Source organism: Euprymna scolopes, chromosome 6, assembly GCF_053919585.1.
Source record: "Euprymna scolopes isolate OS-2025 chromosome 6, ASM5391958v1, whole genome shotgun sequence".
Lineage (NCBI taxonomy): Eukaryota > Metazoa > Mollusca > Cephalopoda > Sepiida > Sepiolidae > Euprymna > Euprymna scolopes.
In genome coordinates, this window is record NC_136487.1 from 83,784,912 (window position 1) to 83,809,423 (window position 24,512).

Below are 24,512 nucleotides of genomic sequence, written 5' to 3' on the forward strand. Positions count from 1 at the left end.
AAACTCCAAATAAAAACTAATCTTCAAGTCAAAAGATGAACACGTAGTTGTTATAAAAACAGATGAAAAAGAAAAACAACTTTTTTTTTTTTTTTTTTTTTTTTTCAAGAAATATAAATGATGAGGTATTTTAAAAGATGTGGAGTAGGATGAGGAGGTCTAATTCCGGAAATGGTGGCAGCGGTAGAAGTTAATTGTTTAAAATTAAAATGCACAGCAGCCAGCAATGATGTCATTGTTGGTTGCAAGTGACTTGACAACGCGGCCGGCATGTGCAGTAGCAGCAGCCTTGGAAATATTGTCAGCGTCATCATTCCTGTCTCTTCACTTTTCTTCAGATAAATGGAAGTAGCAAGAATGATAAAGGAACCAACAACCAAAGCAGCAGCAGCTATCGTGACATCAGTAGCATCCAGTCAGAAAATTATAGAATCTCCTAATATGTTCTCTCTCTAATTAATGAGACAAATATTAACTTTCAATATTAAAGACTTATACATATATTTCCAACTCCAAAATAACACATTTAAAATATATTTCCAGTATTTATTTCAATTGTGCTCGATAATTCAATACATCAGAGGATAATAATAATTATAATTATCCTAATGGGAGTTTGAGGAATCCACCCAAATTTCAGTGAAGGCTACTGATCGTTGCCAGCGAGAAATCGGCTGTTGCGATAACACAAATTCATTTGTAAAGGTCATGGAAAGGTGTGAGAAGTAATGGAAATCTGGGGAGATTTGTTGCCACATAGAACCAGGGAACACAGCAGGTTGTTGACACAGGGTAATCTTTGATGATGGCCTGTGTGTAAACTCCTCATGAGTACATAAATGCAATGAATGGTCAGACAAATGCAATCATATTTCGATTATTCATGTCATCAGGACATAAATTTGATCACTCATTGAATGATCAAGCTAATAAACTGATGAAATATATGAATGATTGCCTTTATATAGACTTTCAACATATTTTTGTAGAGATGAACTGAGCAATAGCACCACCCGATAACTTAATATAAAATTTAAATTAAATAGCTATAACAATTGAAGAGTTTCTCCAAGTGAGATTGAGATTATATATATATTTCTAAAAATCGATAGTATCAAATGTTCAGGATAAATTGCAATTGCGTATTGAGCTATATATTATATATTAGTGTTGGGACGATTAATTGGAATCAGAATCTGTATTTGAAAATTTTTTTTTACCTATTTTCCGGTGCCAAAAACGATTCCTTTAATTGCTGTGCTTTTATCGGATTTTGTTTAAAACACGATCTTCCACTACTGCTAGTAATGATAAAATAAATATTTATTGATTTTAAACTAATAGTAAAACAAAAATCTATCAATCACTTCCCCCTCCCCCTTCCACAAGTGTGTTTTTACATTTGAGAAAATATCTGCACATTTGAAATGTGTTTTTACAGTAATCGGGAAAAAAAAATAACAACTCTATTCTTAAATATCTAGAGATTTATATGAATCAGAATCAGTAATAATTTTGGAATCGTCCCATCACTAATATATATTAGTGACCTGGAAAGGTTACAGGGGAGACAACCAAGCAAAAAACTAAGCAAAATTCATCCCAAAGCAGCAAAACTAAAGCTGGCATGCCAGGACACTATATATAAAAATGCAGCCAAATTTGAGCAGGTTTTATTGGTTTAAAAATATAGGTTCTTTTTTACTAACTGTCATAAGATTTTAACCATTGAATAGTATTATAATCTTAAAAAAATCTGCAAATTTTCAGGTAGTTTCGTCCCATAGAACTAAAAAATATGAGCATTTCACTATTCAATTTGGCTACGAGTACAGATATATCCATATAAAACACCTTTTTTGGAAATTTTATGTTCCAAATCTCAGCAACTACTGATCAGGATTTAACAAATGAAGGCTCGTTGGAAAGGTAATGACCTGAATTGTGTAGTGGGCAATGTGACATTTGCCCTTAAGATCGCACATTAAGGCGATCATCCCTCATCCAGAGCCTATATTTGGCACTTTTTTTTAGAGCCATAAAATGTTTCAATCAGTCATTTGTTTTTCTAGTTTTGCATATGAATTACAAAATATCTGATATTTCCCCAAAACCTCTGGCTTTGATGGAGGGGAGACTAAAACTTTCTGCTATGGTTTCAAATGATGTGAAATAACAGTAAGGGAAGACTTGGTTCCAAATATTTCTCATGTGTTATATCCTCCCTCTTTGGTTTTCATAAAATCTCACAGCGTATAAAGATTATTTGATACTGGAGATATTCATAATCATACTCTTTTTCCAAAAGAGGGGAGATATAACATGAGAAATATTTGGAATCAAGTATCCCCTTGCTGTTATTTCAGATCATTTGAAACCATAGCAGAAAGTTTTAATTTCCCCTCCATCAAGGCCAGAGGTTTTGGGGAAATATATCAGGAATCAGAAAAATTTGAACTTTTGAGGGGAACAGAATCGGAAAAATTTGTACATATTTTCCAATGCCAAAAAAAATTCTTTTAATTTCCTTTTTTTATCTAATTTTGTTTAAAATAAACTCTTCCAGTGTTAGTAGTAATCTTAAAATAAATATTGATTAATTTTTAACAACCAGTAATTATAAAATTTATAGACTATCCCACACAAATATTTATTTTACGTTTAAGAAAAGATCTGCACATTTAACGTGTGTGTTTTTACGGTAATCGGGGGGGAAAAAATAACTATTTAAAGGTTTAGTTAAATATTTAGAGATTTATAAAGAACCGAAATTGGTAATTGTATTGGAATCATACCATCATTAATATAAGCCAACCGATTTCACAAAATCATTACAATAACCATTTTAGAATTTTTTAGATGAAAATGGAGAGCTCCACCACAAATTTAAAAAACAAAATTCCACCACTTAAGCCTATCTTTTAGCTGTCCAGAGCAGCATGTCCGTCTTAACCTTTATCTGTTTTTCTATTTGATAGTTATCTGCCAGATCTTTCTTGAATCAAGAGAATGGTTAATTAAATTTAGTAGAAAGTTAACCTTCGGTTCATCGGCAGTTTCAGAACTCGCTTCCCTTATTGTGTTCTTCCAGTTCTTACAAGGTTCAATCATCAGTATTGGTGACATTAAAAAACAAAAATACAATTTGCAAATTACTTAGAACTTCTATTCAAGTCATGGCTGACAGAACGAGAGCATACTACTGCCCTGAATTAAGTAACGGGTTCCATTCAAAATTCTGTGAAGATTTCCAAATTCAACAGAAAGATTCCAGACTTTGACAAGATACACAGGAGATTACATCGAAAGAAACGTAGTGAAAAAATAAATAAATAAATAAATAAAATAAAACACTCAAGATGAGAACAGTAGTCTGAATAATTCAAATAATAGGAATTGTTTTATTCATTAGCCACATATTAAAAAAACAAAGCATTTTAAATAAGCAAATCACTAAACTAGTTTAAACAATCAATCTTTTAGATGATCACCCATGTTTAATAACTTTACCATTTGAAGATTTACAGTGAGAATGACATTTAAAAATTTTCTATACAAGACAAAGCATCACTTTGTATAAAACCACTGTCAATAGCAGAAACCAATAAAAATAATCAACGTTGCTAAATCATTCATTCTCACAGCATCTGACATTTCATATTCTTAAATCAATTTCTACTAACGAAACACTTCATGGAATAAGAATTAAATTACTGTTGCAAATTAATGACGATTACAATATGGACGTTCCTGTTTTTTTTTTTTTTTTTTTTTTGTCTTTTATAAAGACTGAATTAATGGCAACAGAAAACTGCACAATTAATGCACAACAAAATGAGTCAGAAAGAGAAGGAATATACACATACTAGCAGGGCACCCAGCATTGGCCAGTTATGAAATACGCTTAAATATGATATTTTGATTAATGCAAATTTTATATTTATTATTATATTGGACACAATATATAGTAATTATTTAAAAAGCTATATAAAATTTTTTAAAAAGACACATGCGCCACCACTGAGAATCAAAACCAAAACGTTTAGCTTACAATTTATTTATTTTTCCTCTGTAGTTAATGACCGAACTATGAAGACATGTTTGCTACAAGGCTAAAAATTAAAACATGAACCAATAGCTACTACGTTATGCATGCATATTCATTATGCTGGCATTCGAATTTCACCTGGCAAATTTGATTTAAAAAATATTTTTAATTCATTTTCACACTTTTGTTCCGATTTTTCCAGGCTAAAACACAAATATAAAGTTTCATGTCTGTAGACCAAAAACTCTAAGAGTTTCGTAGGCAAATTTTTTTTTAAACAAAAATATATACGTATGCATATATATGAAAAAAGTTTCGTTTACTATAAACTTTTTACACAAATATTACACAAGTATAAATCATGTAGAATATCTGTGTTAATTACATGTAGTAGTTAACTAAAGATGATCTTCCCATAAGAAAACAAAAAAAAAACTAATAGGGAATTAATTAAAATGAATGTTTAAAGGAATATGCAAATGAGCTATATCTTTTGCAAGTTGTATCATTAATATAAATGTATTTTAAAAATAGTTTTCACTAAAGTTACCTCCCTTGAAAATTAATGAAACATATAAGTTATACACTTTTTATTATTAAAATCATTTTAATTATTATATACAATTTTTAAACGATTTAAAGTGATTAATGAGAAACTGTAGGGATTACAAGGCTTATCTCATAAGTTTGAATTACTGAGTTATCTCCCTCATTTACTCATACAACTTAGTTTTCTTACACAAAAATAGAACTACTTGATCAATCTATTTTTTTTGTTTTGTTTTTTTTTTTTCTGTTACAAGTAGGTATATCGTACAAAGTTTGTTTTTTTTTTAATATAGGGAGAAATCTGGACAAGAACCAAATTGTGCTCAAATATTTCGGTCCAGTAATGGTTCACACTATTTAAAACATTCATCTTGTTCCAAAATAGGAACATAAAGCAACTTGTACTGTAACATTTTCAATAAACTTTTAGAAATATTTTCTTAATGGGAGAAAATAATGTCAAATATATGAATGACACTTACGATCTTAAAATTAAAAAATACATACAGGATAATAAGATTAATAGAAAAAAAATTGAATGCATTGTGCGTGTGTGAAAAATCTGAGTACACCTCAGGAAAATAGATTTACTGAAAACAGTTGTATTGAACTGAATGAAGCAAGGGGGAGAACTCTATGATAACAATTTGCATTCAGTCGATTTCTCACTGCATATTTGTTTCAGCATTTCTTTTTAATCGTTTTTAAACATTAAAGTAAAATTAACACACTTTAAACTAAAATAAATAATTTTTATTGGTAAGGCTTTCAGATTTAATTACTTATAAGATTGTTAAACAATTTGATTTAGGAAAGAACAACAACACACAGCTAATTTAAAGAAACGCAAAATACATAAAAAATATGAACATTATACTGATTGTTGTAGAAGAAACTGATTTAAATGAAAGACGAAATGCTAAGACAAAATCCATGAAAGACCCAGCTGTAGGGAATTACTGATAAAATCCATAAGCAGCGAACATTAGTAATGAATATTAATTTTTTTATTTAGAAGAAAAATTTCTGAAAAAAATTTAAATTTAAAGCTGTTTAAAGAGTAAAATTGGCTGTTGAAGTGTGTGTAATTGTTCTTGGTCATAAATACATACAAAAAAGTACAAGAAACAGATTATACATTTAACTCATTCAATGTGATTATTCTATTAAATAAAATAAATTGGCAACATAATTTTGAAGGAAATATTGTTAGGACATTAAGTTAAAACCAATTTATTTACCTACTCATTTGCTTTATTGTAAATAGGGAGAGAACTTGAATGCCTATTAAACACTATCCTCGAATGCCTAAAGTCTCTCTGTGCAGAGGTTTGTCAAGACAACCTAGCATGAGGATACTTCTCCCTGCAAGTAAACCTTGACTAAATATTCAAAATTACAAAGTATTCACGGCCCAAATGAAATCTCAGTATGACTAACCAACACTAACTTATCCAAAAAATGGTACACATACTCCAAGTGATGTTACCTCAAGCAACAACATGAAGCTGGCTACTACATGAGACTAGATGAATTCTTGTCCTGGAATCCAGCAAGACCAAGAGACCACAGGAAAAGTATACTATAACTTATTTACATTGTCAGTTGGGGAGAGGAAAATTATGTTCTCAACTTCTTTACTACCTCAGTGTTTGAGAGGTAAAATGGAACATTAATGGAATATTCAAATATCTATGCATTTCATATAGAGATCAAGTGTTAACCCCCTACAAAGGGGCGTTTTGATTTTTGAGAACTTCTAACTGAAGTAAAATGAAACAAGTTACCGAGTAAAATAATCTGGACATATATACTTATTTTTTCTTCAGAATCGAAATTGCTGACATGAATCTATTTCACTCTGGCACTATTTATGAAGTAAAACTTCATTTAAATATCAAATATTAAATTCGAAAAAAAAAAAAAAAAAGTGTGCTCACATTCAGATTTATTTTCAAACTGTCTTTTCCATCAGATAAACAAACTACTGTTCCCCAAAAAAAGTATAAGTGCTTTGAATGGAAAAAACAAATAAATAGAAAAAAAAAAAAAAAAGAGAGAAAAAGATGTCTTATTTTGAAAAGGGAAAAATTTTCGTTGAAAGCTCAGGTTTTAAAATTAATTTATTTTAAAATCTGAGCTTCCAATGAAAATTCGCCCTTCTTATCTTCTTTTCTTCATTTTCAAATTTCTTAACCATCAATTGAATAGAAAACAATAATTTTTAAAAATGTGACTATTTCATCATAAAACATTAATTTCTTTTAACGCAAATAGGTCACAAAATGAGTAGGTCAAGTAAAATAAACTGTTTTGTTTTTTTGTGTTTTTTTTAAAACTAATTTCCTAAAGGAGTTTCCTTTAAAATAATTTATGTCACTAGTAGTAATGACTACCAAAATACATTTATGATGGAATTAAAACATTTTAGCCTGGGAGTCTTAAAAGATTTCTACAGCAGAAAGAACTTTAATTTTACATATGAAAAACATCTAAGATATTAAAAAAATAAATAAATAATTCTATTAAACATATTTTTGCAATCAATGTGATATTACCATGTTGAACTGTGTGTGTATGTGTGTGTGCATATGAGGAAGTTTAAAACATGGTTGAAATTTCAAAAGCATGAAAGCATACTAGTTCTACACACATTTCACTATATTGTTTAGATTTAATCTTCTGACATCAGATCTAAGCCTGTCTTTTAAGACTCCTATTACACAGCCATCATAGAATTTTCATATCATTTCTATCCATGCAACACATCTTCAACTCTCACTGGTCAGGTTTTACTTCCATACAGGATCACACTGAGCACACATGCCTGATAAACTCATTTCCTGCGTTGACAGTAAAAACAATTAACTGGTTAGTAAACTAAATTTATTTCAACCACTTTTAACTATTACAGTCATACTAGCATCCTACATAAAGACATCAATAATCTCGGCTTCTATAAAGCAGCTCTTATATTATAAGTAGATCAAATTATAGAAATAACAAAAAAAAAGTCATTATTTGGATTATTACAATGTTTTTGGCAATATAATCTGGCTTTCTTCGGGTGCATTTTATTGAATTCCGGATCTTTCAAAATGTCTCCATTAATCCAAATTATCAATCTTTATTTCAAAAATTCCAAAACAAAGAATCGTATACTATGTAAAAAACCTTTCTTCTCCAGAATCCCTCCTATATTAAAAACAAAAATAAAAGAAAAATGTGTATGATGTATGTACTTGTGACAAAACAAAAATATCATATTCCAAAAAATTACTTAAATTGATCAGGTGGTTTCATTTTTATAAAGAGAATTATTTTTTAGCAATTAATGGTAATCCATATGCATTACAACATAAATCTCGCAAGTTTGAATTGAGCCCCCACCCCCCACCCCTTTTTTTATTTAGATGATTTTTCAAAATGTTGGACTGGACAGTCACTCTTCCGTTACTCATTTGATTTATTTTATTTAAAAATAAAATTACTTAATTGATGTGGTTTTTAGAATATGATCTTTTTGTTTCGCCATGGTTACGGATATCATACAGATTTTTCTTTATTTTTGTTTTTAATATAGGGACAATTCTGAACAAACACAAAATAATGTTATTGGTTTTGAGAAAATAATATTTTTAAATGCCTATATTTCTCTGCTCTTACTAAACAATAATGATCCAAGATCAGTTACATACACTTCAACACAAAGTAATGGAAAGAGAGAAAAAGAAAAAAAGGAAGAAAAAAAAAAAAAGGTATCACATGTCCACAAATACATAAAAAAAAAAGCATCAACAAATGTCCACAAAGCTATAAATAAAACAACTGATTAAAATCTTAAACATCTTCTGCAAACGATTGAGATATCTTTTGTCTGTAAAACGTATTGTCACCTGCAAAATGAAAATGACAATAAAATAAAATAAAAAAAAAAAACATTAAATCTGAATTCATGAATATTCAAAACAATAGGTTGTTGTGTGAACCATTTCTGCCTTTGCCTAGCACCACTGTTATAGAAAAAAAAATGTACAAGAAAAACAAAGCATGTTGGGATGAAGGTCAATTATATCATAAAATCATGATAATTTTTTTTTTAATCAAACAGAAAGAAAAATTGAATAGATCAAAGTAACTAAGCTTCACACTTAAAATGAACAAATTCAGATTAACAAGTATCCTACCTTCCATAAACAATATCAAATTAATAAAAGCATATTTTTGTGTTTATTATTTTTCCTGTTCTAACTCATAAGTATTGTTCTCATATTACCTTATATGTGTATGTAAGTATATCTCAGCATACTAATGCCTCTGTTCAGTCTTAAAAGACAAAGGGTGCCCACTGTAGAGGCAGTTGTGAAGTAAGGGTTGCACAATCCCAACTAGATCTCTCCTGAATCGGCAATGCTTGAGTCCAGTGGCAAGGAGAAGTTCAGGACGACTGGAAACAATGCTGAGATAAGCGGACGGCACCCGGGAGTCCCAAACGGTTACCCATTTCGTACTGACCAGGTTGAATGTTGCTTAACTTCGGTGATCCAACAGGAATCAGTGTGTCAATGTGATTATGCCATATCAGCATACATACGCACACATGTGCATGTACACCAACATGAAAAAATTGTATAGTTCAGATCAAATTCCAAAGAAATATGAAAAGCTCAATATTGAAACATTTAAATAGTTATTTCAAAATTTGTTACAGAGCTATAAATAACATTACAAATCAGATTTATATCTACTGCGGTTTAATGTAAATTTTGAAATGAACAGACAGTTTGCCAGAAAATTATTCCCAGTGGAGGGGTCTTGTTTTTTTTTTTTGTGTATATGGTAGCACTGATAAGGGCCCATGCTGAAGTAAAAATAAAAACATATGCAGTGAACCTTATATCAGTACAAACTAAAACAATTCTATGTTCTTATAATAAACAAATTTGATAAACATAAGTTTTTATTCCCTGTAAAGGAAAAAAAAAAAACTGTAAAAGTGGAGAGTATTTATAGCTCTAGCCTTATACTATTGAGCTTTTTAAAATTATTTATTAAACATTTATAATTGAAGAGAAAATTTTTATTTCAAATATAAAAATATATATGTATATATAATAAAAAAAATTATCGTAAAATATATGCATATAGTATATTATTTAACTTTTATGATGTATCTATATTATTGCAATTTTAAAATATTGCGCACAAAAAAAAGTTATCAGAAATTATTTTTCCTTTTTGAAATTAAAAATGTGCTTCTAATTTTAGAAAAATATCCGCAACACAAATCTTGATGTTTGTAAGGTAATGTTCATTTAGATGTTTAATTGTGAGTGTAAAACTGAGTTACTTTTTTTATTTAAAGTTTTAAAAAAAATACAAGTTTTGAAATGAAAGTAAATCGACTTACCTGGATGTGCTGATGATGACGACGACCAATGAGATGTGGACGTTGTAGCCATGGATACTTCGGTAGGATGATGCATAGTGGAATTACCATCATGTTCTTCAAGATTTACACTGGCATTTATCTCATCAGCCTATAGAGAGGGAAACAAAAATTGTTTAATAAATGTTTGATAAGAAGCAAAATATTTTTACATTTATACAAGCCAAAATGTCACCAATGTTGGTACATTTTAAGCAATAGTTTCAACCCCATTACTAGTAGTATTTGTAGTATTAGTAGAAGCAGCAGTATGGCATAATCACATTGACACATCAGTGCCCGTTAGATCACCGGTCCGGTCAGTATTAAAACAGGTGACCATTTGGGAATTCTAGGTACTGTATGTGCTATCCGCTTATCTTGGCATTGTTTCCAGTCAGTCTTGGGCCTCCTCTTGCCACTGGACCTAAGCAGTGCCAATTCAAGAGAGGTGTAATTCGGGATTGTGCAACTCGTACCTTACAATTACATGCTCAGCTACACTTACAAGGGTGTCCATTGTCTCTTGAGACTGAACATAAGCATTGATGGTGTAGTAGCAGTATTATGTTTATCCTCTTATGAGTCACTTGTTATGACAAGGGTGCTCAAAGTCAAATTTAGCGGAATTATTATTTCCCAAGAGTTTTTTTTTTTTTTTAAACTCCTAAGTATTTAGTATTTGCTTGCTAAGAAATCTCATACAAGTCATTATCAGTGATCGTTTATCAAGTGATGTTCTCTGGAGTCTGAATGACAAGTCTCCCCAGATTTCCAGTATTCGTTAGATAACCATTGCAAATCATGTTGTGTTTTCACAACAGTTGTTTCGTATTGATGTTTTGCTAACAACAAATGTTGTCCCTCTCTGGAATCTGGGTAGCGATAAGCAAGCCCCAATGTTCCAGTGCTCTCTGCACCTTTTCAGCAGATATCTGATTCGTGCTCTCTCCTAATCATCCTCGTCTCTTCACGGCCATTTTGTGTGGTACTAGCCAAGGCTGGGGACACTGTGTTCGAAAGGTGGAAGTGGGTAGCTTATGAAATTTCTGGTAATTATCAGAATTTAGAATTTTGATAGCACAAATTTTTCATGCACCCATTTGGTGCAAATCTGTCCGATAGTGCTGAAGCCAGCAAATATCATTTTTGTTTTTTTTTGTAATAGTAACACTTTTTCTATGACACATTCAGCACACATAAAAGATGCTTCAAGTTACAAAACAGAAAATGGATGCAAAAATTGTACAATAGTTGAAGTTTATGTAATAACATTGTAATTAAGAAACACTTCACATCACAGAAAAGAGAAGCCATTGCTTTGAGATTAACTTTTTATTAATATGTATTAGAATAAAATATCAAGATCAAACTTCATTACACATGAAATATTGGATTTTTACATCACAAAACTACACTTTTCAACCAACATAGGCATTGAAAAATTGTAATAAGAAATTTTGTGGAAATATATTTTATTTTCTTATAATACATACAAATCCTTATTTAAGAAGCTCAATGTTAATTACAGAGCAATATAGTGAATGAATGACAAAAGTCTGTATTCCAAAGTTCATCATGTAAATGTCAACTGAATTACAGTAATAAATTATAAGATGGTCGACATGAATTGTGGAATATCGACTTTTGTCATTCATTCACTATATATATATATATATATATATATATATATATATATATATATAACCTACACAAAAGCCATTTTTATTATTTTTCCATTGAAACAGATTGTTTTGAATCAGACAGCAACAAAGTAAAAATTCATATTCATATTAACTTTTTAACATGTATAAAATTCAACTTTTATGCCAATTTTTTTTAACATATTGTAGCCATTCTTTTTTTATAATTTATAAGTAAATTATTGATTAATGTTATATATATATATATATATATATATATATATATATATATATATATATATACACACACACACATTCCATTGTGAAATATATTGTTAAAAGCAAATAATGATAAATACATCTTAGAATACTGTAATTTGTTTGTTTTTTTTGTAAAAAAAAAAAAGTTGAATTGATTTTTTTTATAAATTCCATTAAAAACATTTATTGTAATTCAGCTGCATTATATTGCAAATAAAACTTGCGTGACAAGAGTAATCGTTATTGCTTCACAAAAAAATTGTTTTCACACAAATAAATAAAATGAAACTGTTCGTTAGGAATAGTGGAGTTATTTCCCTTGTATCGTTAGCCAAGAGCGTCGGTTATTTCACACACGTACTCATTGATTTGATTTGTCATTAAGAAATACCTTTTGGCGGGTCGTAATGTTTTTTTGTTTTTTTTATTGTCAATTCCAAATACTTTAAAGAGGTTAGAAAAGTCAACAGAATTGTATAGGCGCATGCGCGCGCACACACACACACACACACACACACACACACACACACACACAATGATGTTAATATTTCTCTGCTATGACGAGAAGATGTGACACAAGAGTCAGAAGGTGGGATTGAAAAGCCAGAGTCTCAAGGAAAGTATGCTTTGGCCTGCAAAAAATGCCTGGGCAGTTCCGTCTGCATTCCCTGATAGGGGAACTTTAGGCGATTATCAATAAACTAATTCCTTTTCCAAGAGAGAAGTCTTAGAATAGCACAGGATTAGCAACATACCAGGGTTAATAGGGAAATGGGCCATTTCCAAAATGGCCCAGACTCGGTTATAAAGTCTTTCAAAGGTTTTAATGTTAAATGTATTAGAGAAATTAAAACATTTTGCTCAATTTCTCAGCATTGAAATAGTTCTTTATAACATTTTTAAACGTTAATGCAATCATAGTTAAAAATTAAGACATTGAATTTTGTTGTTTAATTGAAAGGATTTTAATGACTTTTGCATAAAAAAGAAAATATGTAAAGCTTTTGCAACGTTGTTCACTTTGGTCGGATTGAGCCAGTATTTTTTCCACATCCCGAATCATGGCAAGTCATAGAGCAAGGTTGTACAAAATTGTTAAACCAATAGCAATTCCACCATCAAAGGCTGACCACCTATAGATCTGAGAGATCAGTTTAGTCCTCCTTGATAGTTGTTCATTAAAATACTTTAAAAACCAAACAATCTTTTAAAATGAAAATAAAATATTCTTTTTTGGCAAAACATCAACAGAAGTAATTCAGTATTCATTCAAACAAATGCAAGCATAAACAGCAGCTGGCTGAAGTATTAGTATTACTTGTAATGCAAACAAAGTGCAACGATTTTTTTATTTTACAATTGAATTCAATTATAAAAGTTGTAGGTAAGTCGGAAACTAAAATTTGTACAAGAAATGAAATTATTTGGATTATTTGGACTATGGTTCTCATTTTGAATGTTTTTGCTACAACGTTTCATTTGATGTAACCTTCTTTAGGTGCATCTTGTCAAACTCTGGAAATTGTATGGAATTTCGAATGGTTTCACTAGTCATAGCCAGATAGAAGTTTTTTTTGGAATTGAATTCTTAGTATCACTTGCATTGAGGATCGAACATTCAACCCCCAGAAGTTAGAATTGAATTTGACTTGGTACTTTATGCCACAGGTTCTTGAAATTGAAGTTTAGTAGTTTTGTTTCACAAACAAGGAAGCATTAGCAAAAGTAAGACTGGTAGATAGAAATAGAAACTTAGCGATTAATCACTTAGTTAATTGCAAATTACAGCTAATATAAACAATTAAAATGAAATTTATTTTTATTTTTAAAACAACTCAATTTCAAAACTGAGGAATATTTTAACATGTATTCTGTGTAATTGAAATACAGGATGAAACATAACTTTTTTTTCTAATTTTCTTCTAATGCATAAATTTATATCTAACTTGTAATTTTTTAAATTTTACTGAACAAAAATCCATTAAAGTAGACTTACAATTTAGTATGATTAATTACAACAAAAAGAAAAATGTTTAATAAAATTTTTTACTAAATATCACAGTTCAAAAAAAAAAAAAAAAATAGAATTAAAAAACAGTCTATTTATGTTGCACCTTGTATATACGAGAAAAATAAAACGAAATAATCAATGAAAACAAAAGTTGTAGATGCAGAAACCCGACAGTTCATTTAGGAACAGTTATAGTTCCATATTATGTTATCTCTCAATGTAACCACTGCCGTTAGAGATGACCATTTCAAGGTGGGCATAAAGTGAGTCATACGCTTTAGCAACCATCTCCACGATGCTAGTCTTCAGAGAGTCGACCCTGTTGTGTACATGCTTGGTCTTGGCCTCCAGAAAAAAATAGTGAAGAGATTGCATTAGTGTGGGGAAATATTGTTGAGCACTCCCACCCGAATTTTTTTGGCCTTGTATCCAGAAGCAGAGTTTTACTGGAAGATGTAGGGGTGTCTGACAGTGATCTCGTCCATCTAGTGCTTCAACAAGCTCTTTAGCGCCTGACATTTTGTGTATCTTTTTTTGTCAAGAGTTAGACTGTAACACCCTGTATATCGATATACCATGTAAACTGTCAGTAACACATACTTTTATGTACCCACTATTAAGTAGTTTACATTAAGGTGAATAATAAACAGAATAATAGTCAATATTTAGACTTAATTTTATAATTACCAAGCAATGATATGCAACATAAAGCCAGACCAGATCCAGAATATTAGGCCATCTACTTTTGCCCAACACAAAACTTGATAAGGGCAAACCGTCTTTGCTGGTTCAGACATGTTGAAAAAAAGCAAATGTATATCAGCACTTGTAGAAACAAAACTAGACAGCAAAAAGAAAGCCGCCTGCTGTAAAACAACATGGAAAGAAACCATCAGGCAAGATTATAAACAGTGGCAAATGGACATAGTCAATTTCCACAAGTGTGATCACTAGGGACTTAACATAAGGACAGTCAGATAGTGCTGGACCTCCTATAGGAGGGAGCATAAATGATCATCATATCTTATGAATCCAAAGATTCTATTGTTGGCATTGGTTTCTGATATTTTTATAATCAGAATTCTTTCTAAAAAGACATTGGATAATGGCAACCGTCATCTGGTTCCTCCCATAGTCCCAAAGTAAAAGTAATTCTTGTGGAACAAACTGGATTCAAACTTGGGACACCTAGGTCATCAGTCCATGTCGTTATCCAGTAGACCACCACCACCTCCCATGATATACCTGAATAACGAGTGAGTGACATTAGCAATAAAACATCAAACATTTCAACTGGAAATGAAACTATAAACACTTAAAAACCACAGTTGTAAAAAAAAAATAAATAAATACAATAATAATTGTATGTATAATAATAAAAAAATAAATAAATAAATAATTGTATGTATAATAAACCAAATTCAGTAGTTACTAATGATGGGACGATTCTAATATTTTTCCTGATTCAGATACATTCCCTAATTCCGATTCTTTTAAAACTTAAATATTTAGCTATAGAGTTATATATATACTTTTTAATTTTGAAATTTTTATTTTCAGATTATCATAAAACCCAATAACCTGTGCTTATATTGTCGCAAACACAAAAAGACTCTTACATATGCATGTGTGTGTGTGGGGGGGGGCGCGTATATAGATTTTGATTTTACTTAAGACTAATAAATATTTACAATTTTATTATTTAGTATCAGCAATGAAAAATTAGTTTAAAATTTAAAAAAAAAAAGTATCAGCAATGAAAAATTAGTTTAAAATTAAAAAAAAAAAAAAAAAAATTGCATAGATTTTATATTTTAATTCCATTTTCACCCCAAACAAGGCACAATGTCACTTTGATGTAAGAGGCTACTATCGAGGACATAAGTTGCAGGGATACTATGTAGGGAGTTGAGCAGCAAGATGTCTGTTCACATTACACTTTAACTTCTGCATGTCAGTACAGTTGGGAAAGCAGGAACCCAGGAGGGAGTTCCAGAGTCTAGTAGTTTTGGGGGAAGAAACTATTAAAGAAGAAAGCTTTTTTATATCTAGGGATTACTATTGTGTAGAGGTGAGATTTTACTGCTTGTTGGGGTATTTATGTCGAGGGGGTACAAGGGCTTGTAGTTCATCAGAGCATCCACCATTAAAAATACTTGTAGAACAGGCAAAGGGATGCAACATTTCGTCGATGGGACAGAGGTTGAAGCTTAGATAATAGTTCAGAACCTATCAGGTTGGCGACTCTCTTTTGAACCCTGTCCAGGAGCGAGAGACTAGTAGTAGATGCACCAGCCCAAATGTGACAATACTCCTTACATAGGCGAATGGTGGCCTTGAAGAGGTACAAGATACTTTCAGGCATAAGTAACCTTCTAGCATGGTAGAAAGAGCCTCCCCTCTTTACAGCGGTCCTGGCAATGCTCTTAATGCATCTGTTCCAACTCATGTTCCCTGTGAACGTTAAGCCGATGAGTTTGAAAAAAGTACTTTCAGGTAATGTATCTTTAGCCATAGCTATTATTGGTGATTGAGAAAGTTTCTTGTAGCTATTGAAGGAAACAAGCTTAGTCTTGACAGCATTAAATGTGACCATCCATTTATGCCCCCCTTCCACTAGAGATTGGAGGTCTTCCCCTAGTGTTTCTGACATTACCTTAGATATGTGTTCATTTGTTTTCCTCTCATGCCTGTTATAGAGCGTGGTGTCATCAGCAAATATACCCACCTCAGAGACAATTTTATCAGGGAGGTCATTTATGAATATTAGGAATAATAAAGGTCCAAGGTACACTCGCATTTATATCATATTGTTTAGATATATGATCGTCAAGGACAATCTGGATTCTTCTCTTATTTATGAAGGATTTAATTATGTTAAATAACGTCCAGTGATACCGTATGATCTGATTTTCTTGAGAAGAACATCATGCTATATCCTTTCAAAAGCCTTGTATATATCTAGGGCTACCGCTCTACCCTCTCCTGCTTTGTCCAGTGTATGGTATATACGTTCAGAGATTACAGATAGGATATCTGCTGTAGAACGGGCTTGCTTAAATCCATATTGTTGGTCAGAAGTTTAGCAGCTGTAAGGTGATGGTTAATTATGGATTCAAATATTTTGACGAAAAGCAAGAGGAGGTTAATGGGGCAATAATTTAATGAGTCAGTTCTTTTGCCAGAATTCTTGTAAACTTGTACCACAGAAGCAGTTTTCCCGCAGTCAGGAAAGCAAAACTCGTTAAGGCATTTGTTGTAAAGTTTGGAGAGGATTGGAGCAACCTCAGTGGATGAGATCGAATTCATATACTTTTGAGGTGTCTAGGTTTTTGATGATATCATGCACCTGAGAAGGGGTAATTTTCAGATCATCCAGTGTGGCGTTTATCCACCAAGGAAAATCAGGGAGGGAGTGATTTGCTGGGTACAATGAGGAGTTTGAAGCAAACTGACTGGCAAGCAGATTAGCCTTGTCGGTTGCCGTGCAAACAACCTCATGATTGTTGGATAGTGGGGCAATTGTTGATTGCCCATTATTGACTACACTGTTGTAGATTTTCCAGAAATCACGGTTTCCTAATTTCTGTGCTTCAATGAGTTTTCTGGCAGTTTCAGTATATTTTCTCTTAGCTGTTGCTATTTCTTTCTTACAATCATTTCTAGCGTCTATAAACTTTTGTCTGTTTGTAATGGACTTATGTTATTAAGTCTACAGTATGCATGCTGCCTTTGAACAAAGGCAGCTGCACAAGTAGAAGTAAACCATTGAAGAAAGTGGGGTTCGCTACAGATGAAGTAAGAGACTGTAAAAGAAGTAACGAAACAATGAAGATAAACATTGCATTAAAAAAAAAAATTATTTAAAGAAAAACTTTTCTTACAAAATAGAAGAATACTCCTCACACTTATGGCAATAAACCAAATATTAAATTGAAGTATAAATATTAGCTACGTCTATTAATATTGAAATAGAGGTAAGTCTAAAGAGTATGTACGAGAAAAGAGACATTTTATCAAGTACAGTACAGACTTAGTTTGTATTATAAAACAAACTGTGAGTTGGTGTGTATTTCAGCATTTATTAATTCAGAACGAATATTATTAACAGTAAATTATACAGGTAAATGTAGAAAGCACCATGGGATAAGATATCTAAAGAAAAACGTAGCAAATAAATATAAAGCAGACTGACTTTACTTTATTATATAGAAGAAGTTAAAGTGAACTATTACATAAATAACAAAAATATTTTTTTCCTTAGGATTGCATAGATGTTTTTAAAGCAGCAACTAAAATAAACACTTCTCTAGTAAATGCTTTATGCACGATTTGTTTTACCAAAAAAAAAAAAAAAAAAACCAACTTCAAATGAAATGTCTATTTTGGGTGTATAAGTGTTTGCTGATTGCAGTTCTGCATGAAAGACAAACAATAAGATCGAGTTTCTAAAGCTCATATCCTTAACCGGATTTAAATTACACGATTTTCTTTAAATATCAAATCCTGCAAAAGTTTTGCACAGGCCATTTTAAACGATTGTAATTTATTTTATGCATATTGCTATTACTTAAGCATATCACCATGATTAATTTATAACTTTTTTCTTTAAAGTTATTAAAGTATCATTCATATTTTTCTGCAATATTATCACTCATATTGACCTGAAAATAACATTCTTTACTTAACAAAAAGGGAGTCATCTTCCATCATGATAATGCTCATCCTCCCACAGCATTACTGACAAAAGATCTCCCAGGAGCATTTGGCCAAGAAATCTACCCCACCTTGCATATTTTCCTGACTTCCTCGGATTATCACTTATTCCAAGGGTTACAAAATCATTTAGATGACCTTAGGTAAACATCAAGAGAGGAGATTGAACCAAAGATAGATTCATATTTCATATCAAAACCTAAAGAATTTTACAAGTGAGGCGTTTATAAGCTTGTTGAGAGATGGAATCAAGTTATAAAGAGCGAAGGTCGTTATTGTTTTAAAGATTTTTAAAAAGACGGTTACTTATTTTCAAAATGAAATTTTAAATCGGCAAAAAAGTTTTGCACCAACCTGAACACTCCTTCTTCACGAAAAATAAATAAATAAAAATGATGCAAACATGCTCTTTCTATAAATATCTAATGACAATTTCATGCTCATACAAAGGTTACCGTCTTATACCTCCTTTGTAAGATGAGACTATCTGATCGCTAAAGAGACAATACAAAAAAAAGTAATTTTAAAATTTGATTTGATGTTACCGTCTAGTTGAATGTCATGAAACTAAAATACACTTTTTGGTATTCAAAATAAGATTAAAGTGTAGTATCTTTACTGTCCAAAGATGGTACGATAACGTTATGGGAGTCTGCATAAGTACTGGACGTTCATAGAATGGAAATATGTCAAACTCCTGCAAAGATCTTGGAAATGACTCCTCCCCTCCATAACCATATATATGCAGGTTTCATTAAATAGCAGGGATAATTCCTGTTTGTTTCTCTTGCAATCTGTTTTTCAATTTGGCGAGCCCATGTTCGAACGTTCTGTTCAAGTGTAAAAAGAAATTTGCCATAGTCACAAACGTTTTCAACTTCCATCTTCAGGTGAGTGATGAATTAAAAAATTGCGTTTAGTGAATTTATTGAAAAAGTCGTTTAAAATTGTTAAAATCACTTCTGTACCCTCCCCAATATTGAGCATGATTGGTGGTTGATTTGTTTATGCAAATAAGTACGGCTTCCATGACTGTAATAAGTAATTCCATAAAGTAATAAAAAGCCTACTGTCAGAAGCACTGTTGATATGGAAAATTCAAAATTTAACAAAATATCTAAGTTAATTTTAATAAATAAATGTTTATCAAAAAATTCTGCACTTATTTTGGTCTTTAAAACCATTAAATTTTTAATTTTTATATATATATATATATATATATATATATATATATACACACACTGAAACTACATTAACCAGAGAACTTAGGTAACTATGTTTCAGTTTGAAGAAAGGTGACACAATATCGTGGGGTCTGTGTTCGCACCTAACATCCATAAAATAGTAATATTGTTAAATATGGTAGCAATATACAACAGCTTATATCAAACTGTTGGAAAAATGGTTGGATCTTTCTACTGCTCCAGAAAGCATTTCATTCCTAATGCAATCCTCTACCTGTATGAAAAGAGCCAGATACGGCCTAAGATAGAATACCGTTGCCACAGCTAGGGATGTGCCACTCAGAACATTGTCTTCTGCGTTGACAGAGTATAAAATCAGCTTCAAAAACTAGTGGGGGGGGGGTCTCATTTCGTCCTTACAGACTTGGCCTTTTCTTACAGAAGAGATGTTACTCATCTATTTATACTCTATCGTTATTTTCATGGTAGACGCCCAACTAAGCTCTAACCTAAGCTGGATTATCCTTTTTAAACATTTATGCAAAACCTCATCTAGCTACAACCACTGTAAGGAATGTTCTTTTCTTCCTCTTTATATCTGGAGCTAAGCGGAACTTCTATGAACAGAGTTTCTTTCCAAGAACTGTCAGTCTGTGGAATGCAATACCACTGGACTGCTCTCAGTCGACTTTCAAATCCAATGTTAACAATCTATTATTGATCTGTCCTCATAAATAATCAAATTCTGCCCAAATCCAACCCATCGTTTACAATTCTCATGGTTTTAACCTTGCCATCTATCTGACACAAACTCATTAATCCTTGTCCTCAAGTGGCATTTGGGCCTTGACGAGCAGTGATGTATTAATATAAAAAAAAGATAAAGGATAGAATAGTGGAATTTCCATGGGTCCCATTAGTATTTAATATTTTGTGCATGCATATAAAAAGATTTTTTTTTAATCGTTTTTTTTCCATAAAGTTTATAAACAAGGTTGTTGTTTATATATCTATGAAAATAAATTTAGAAATATTGAATAATTTGACAAAACACGGTTCTCACATATCTGAAAGTGGAATAAAGCAACACACATGTGCAACCTGTACTTTTTGTATATAATTGTGATGAAAGTAATAAAAAAACGTAACTTACACATGCGACGGTGCTTCTGTCTATCCCGTCGCGCGATGAATCGGGAAAAGAAAAGAAATACTTTCGTCTATAGACGGTTTATTAATATACATATGGCAGTAATTTGCATATGAGGACAATGACTGCTGTGAAAAGGAAAAGCACAGGGCAGTCTTCTTTTTTGGACAGGAGAGAAAGAAAGAGAGAGAGAGAAAACGGTCAGTGAAAATTACAGCTAAAGTCGAGAGTAGGCAAGGAGTTTGGACGGATATTTATTTTTTTTTTTCAACTTAGTTTCATTCAAACTATTTCAATGACTAATTTTTATTTATTGATTATTCCACTTTGTTTTGTTTTTTTGTTTGTTTTTCGAGTTGTTGAACATGGGAACAGTAAATTTCAGCAGTGATATAATAAAGCCTTTCTACAGCGATGGAGACATGGTGACCTGGCTCAAAAAGATGTGACGTTGCAAAACTCCAGCAAATAGATGATGTGGCAAGCCTTCTACCGTTATATTTGGAGATGGATGAGGGTCATTAGACAAACATCAGCTTGATTGAAACCTGGTTAAAGAAAGTCTTCGCAGGCGGGGCATTCACTGCATATTCAAAGCTTAAACAAGTGGACTGGAGAAGACGTAGACGCATATACCAACAAAATACAACTTGCAGGAATAGCTAGATTCATGAGAAAAAGGCTTGAGACTGCGATGAAGCTAGCATTTGTAACAGGGTTCCCAACACATTTCAATGGAGTTGCAACAGGCACCGAACATTGATGCCTTGACTATGGGTGATTCGCTGACACAAGTTAGGGTACTCAAACGAGATGCAACTGAGGTTTAAGTTCCACCCACAATAAATCCTCGAATAGGGATCACCCACAATAAATCCTCGAATAGGGATAGATGCAGTGGCCAGGCCCATATAGCCAAAGACTGCGCAACTGGATGGCCTGATAGCATAAGCGTCCAAAGATTGAGACATAAACTATGTTTTAAGTGCAACAAAATCGGTCACTTTGCCAAAGAATGCCAGGGAAACAAATCCAGGGAAAGATGTTAGCGCCAGTCTACTTCCCATGCAACAAGGCGCATCTAGTCATTCACATACTTGTTGATAATGCACGGTCCTAGTTGACACTGGCTGTTCTAAAACTCTGACGAACAAGGCAGTATGTTGTCAATGGAGATAACAAGCTGCTAAGGTGATGACTGCAGATAGAAAGGTTATGAAATGCTGTGGGACTGGCTAAGTTGAGCTTACAGTGGGTAGCCTGCACTCTTTGCAACTAGAGGTCTTAGTTGTCGAAGACAAACTGTTAGGTTAGGCTTTGACCTTTTACTGGGATTTAATGCTTTCAAGAAGTTGGGTGAAGTGCATTTGACTGAATCTGGCAAGGTTCACTTTTTCATGGAAAATGTAGCTAGATCTGCTGCGATTAGTATTGATGAGCCAGAATTCAGTGTTGTATTTGACCAATAAAAGATAATGGACTGCCGCATGGAAATGGATAGGTAGATAAATACTGGGGCAATTGATGAATAGAATATCAGAATACCTTGTCGCCAAGCATATTCTGGCCAGATATGAAAAAGAAGCAGATTTATGCCTGAAAAATGGTTGGTTGGTTGGTGCCATATGCAGAAGAAGAGTCCAGCTAAAATCTTAATTCCGTTAATGGTGGTAGTGCAGACAAATAAAAACAAAGTGAAACCCGTGATGGACTACAGAGAGCTCGATAAGTTTGTCAACGCATTTACAGCAAATGCAGATGTATGTGCATAAAAGTTGCAGGAATGGCAACATGAAGGTTCTGCAGATTGAGTGAAGAACCATTTGGAAAAATTCGGACTAGCCTGTAAGTCTTCAAGAAGGAGCAAGTGTGCTCAGATTGCATGTTCACAGCAATGGTGGTAGATTACGATGGATACAAGGAGGAAATGCTCCAGAATCTCCACCAGTCATGACGAGGCAAACAGTTTTCCAGTATGTGGAAAACTGTTTGGACATTTTCTTGTTTGCAGATGGCTGCATGTAGCTACAGCATACATAAAACATCGCACCAACAAAATTAGCGCTGGCTGGGATGATGAAATGCATAACCTCTCTCTCAAAAGTATGTTGATGGAGATGCTGAGCAGGATACATCAGAATGATCCTGTGCAAGGTGATTGTTGTGTGAATGGAACCGAGGTTACGGTTTGGGTGAATGTAAGCTCACTGGCCACTGGGGTCATAGAGACCAACGAATCAGTCATCGAGGATGCGAGTTGGTTGCACCCAGCAAATACTTGTGCAACACATTCACTTGGCAGAACTGGATGCAATGTTAAAAGGAGTTAACCTGGCATTTCAGTGGCAGAGGGAAGATTCCACATATCACGACAGATTCAGCCTTTACCGATCGGCAGCAGACGCTCTGACAGGGAAGTCGTGACTCACTACTAAGGCAGCCAGCGAAATGCTGCCATGCGGACAGCTTGGCACATTCATGGATGGAGTATGGACTCACAGTAGATGTAACACTAAAGTTAGGCAATAATAAAGCTAACCAGTTGAGAGGAGTACCACAGCAGTGGCTCAGTAAAGTAAAAACTGAAGTCGAGTATTCAACATACCTGTGCTGCCACTATACATCAGTTGAACACTAAGCAAATCACACACATACATCATCAGAGTGGCATAAAACGCACATTTTACTTTGCTAAATGGAGGGATTCAACCATGTCGAAAGATGATGTTCGGATGATTAAAGCATGCAAGGCGTGTCAGTCTATCGATCCTACACCTGTACACTGGTGCAAAGGGAGGCTTGATATGAGGGACAATCATAACAGATTGGTGTGGACATTACTCATTACAGCAGTGACCACTATCTTATACTCATTGATTGTGGTCCTCCACGATTTGTGAGATGGAGGTTCCTATGTTGGCAAGATTCACCAAGCATTGTACACTAATTGGAGTCCATATTTTACGAGCGAGGCTCATCAATTGAAATACTAATGGACAATGGCACCACATTTACCAGCAAGCACTTTTGGAAGTTCTTGTAAGATTAGGATGTGTGTTTCTGATTACGGTGTGTCTACGATCCAAGAGGAAATGGTGTAAGTGAGAGAAATCACAGATGTGTGAAAACCACTGCGACTAGGAAACAATGTTCCATATCAGAAGCAGCTTACTGGTATAATGTCACACCAAAAGACAGTGTTTCCACATCTACAGTGCTGTCTAATGCCATATACACCTATCACATCCGCATACAAGGTGAGGACTCTATGACCAGGTCTGACCTGCAAGATGTCCAGGGACACTAGCAAGTGAGAGATGACATTTGAGTTAGAAACTCTCACAGCAAGTGTACAAGTAAATCTAGGATAGGTCGGGTGACTGGAATCAACAGTCCACACTCAGTCATGATTGATGAAATCTCTTATATTAAAGAACTTGCGTCCTTATCCAGGCGCTCGCACACCAGTTGATATTGCTAGTGGCTCATCAGAAGAAAGCGAACAAGTGAACAGGCCGAGGT

General features: G+C 32.9%; 1 protein-coding gene across 2 annotated transcripts in view; it reads right to left on the bottom strand.

Annotated features, from left to right (window-relative positions):
* The window catches only part of LOC145277735 (uncharacterized), a 404,820-nt gene that overhangs the window by 231,766 nt on the left and 148,542 nt on the right, over positions 1–24,512 (bottom strand). For both annotated transcript variants that reach the window (XM_080129441.1, XM_080129440.1), the window contains exon 2: positions 10,008–10,137. In XM_080129441.1, the coding sequence (XP_079985567.1) occupies positions 10,008–10,137 (130 nt within the window). The remainder of the gene's footprint in view (positions 1–10,007; positions 10,138–24,512) is intronic.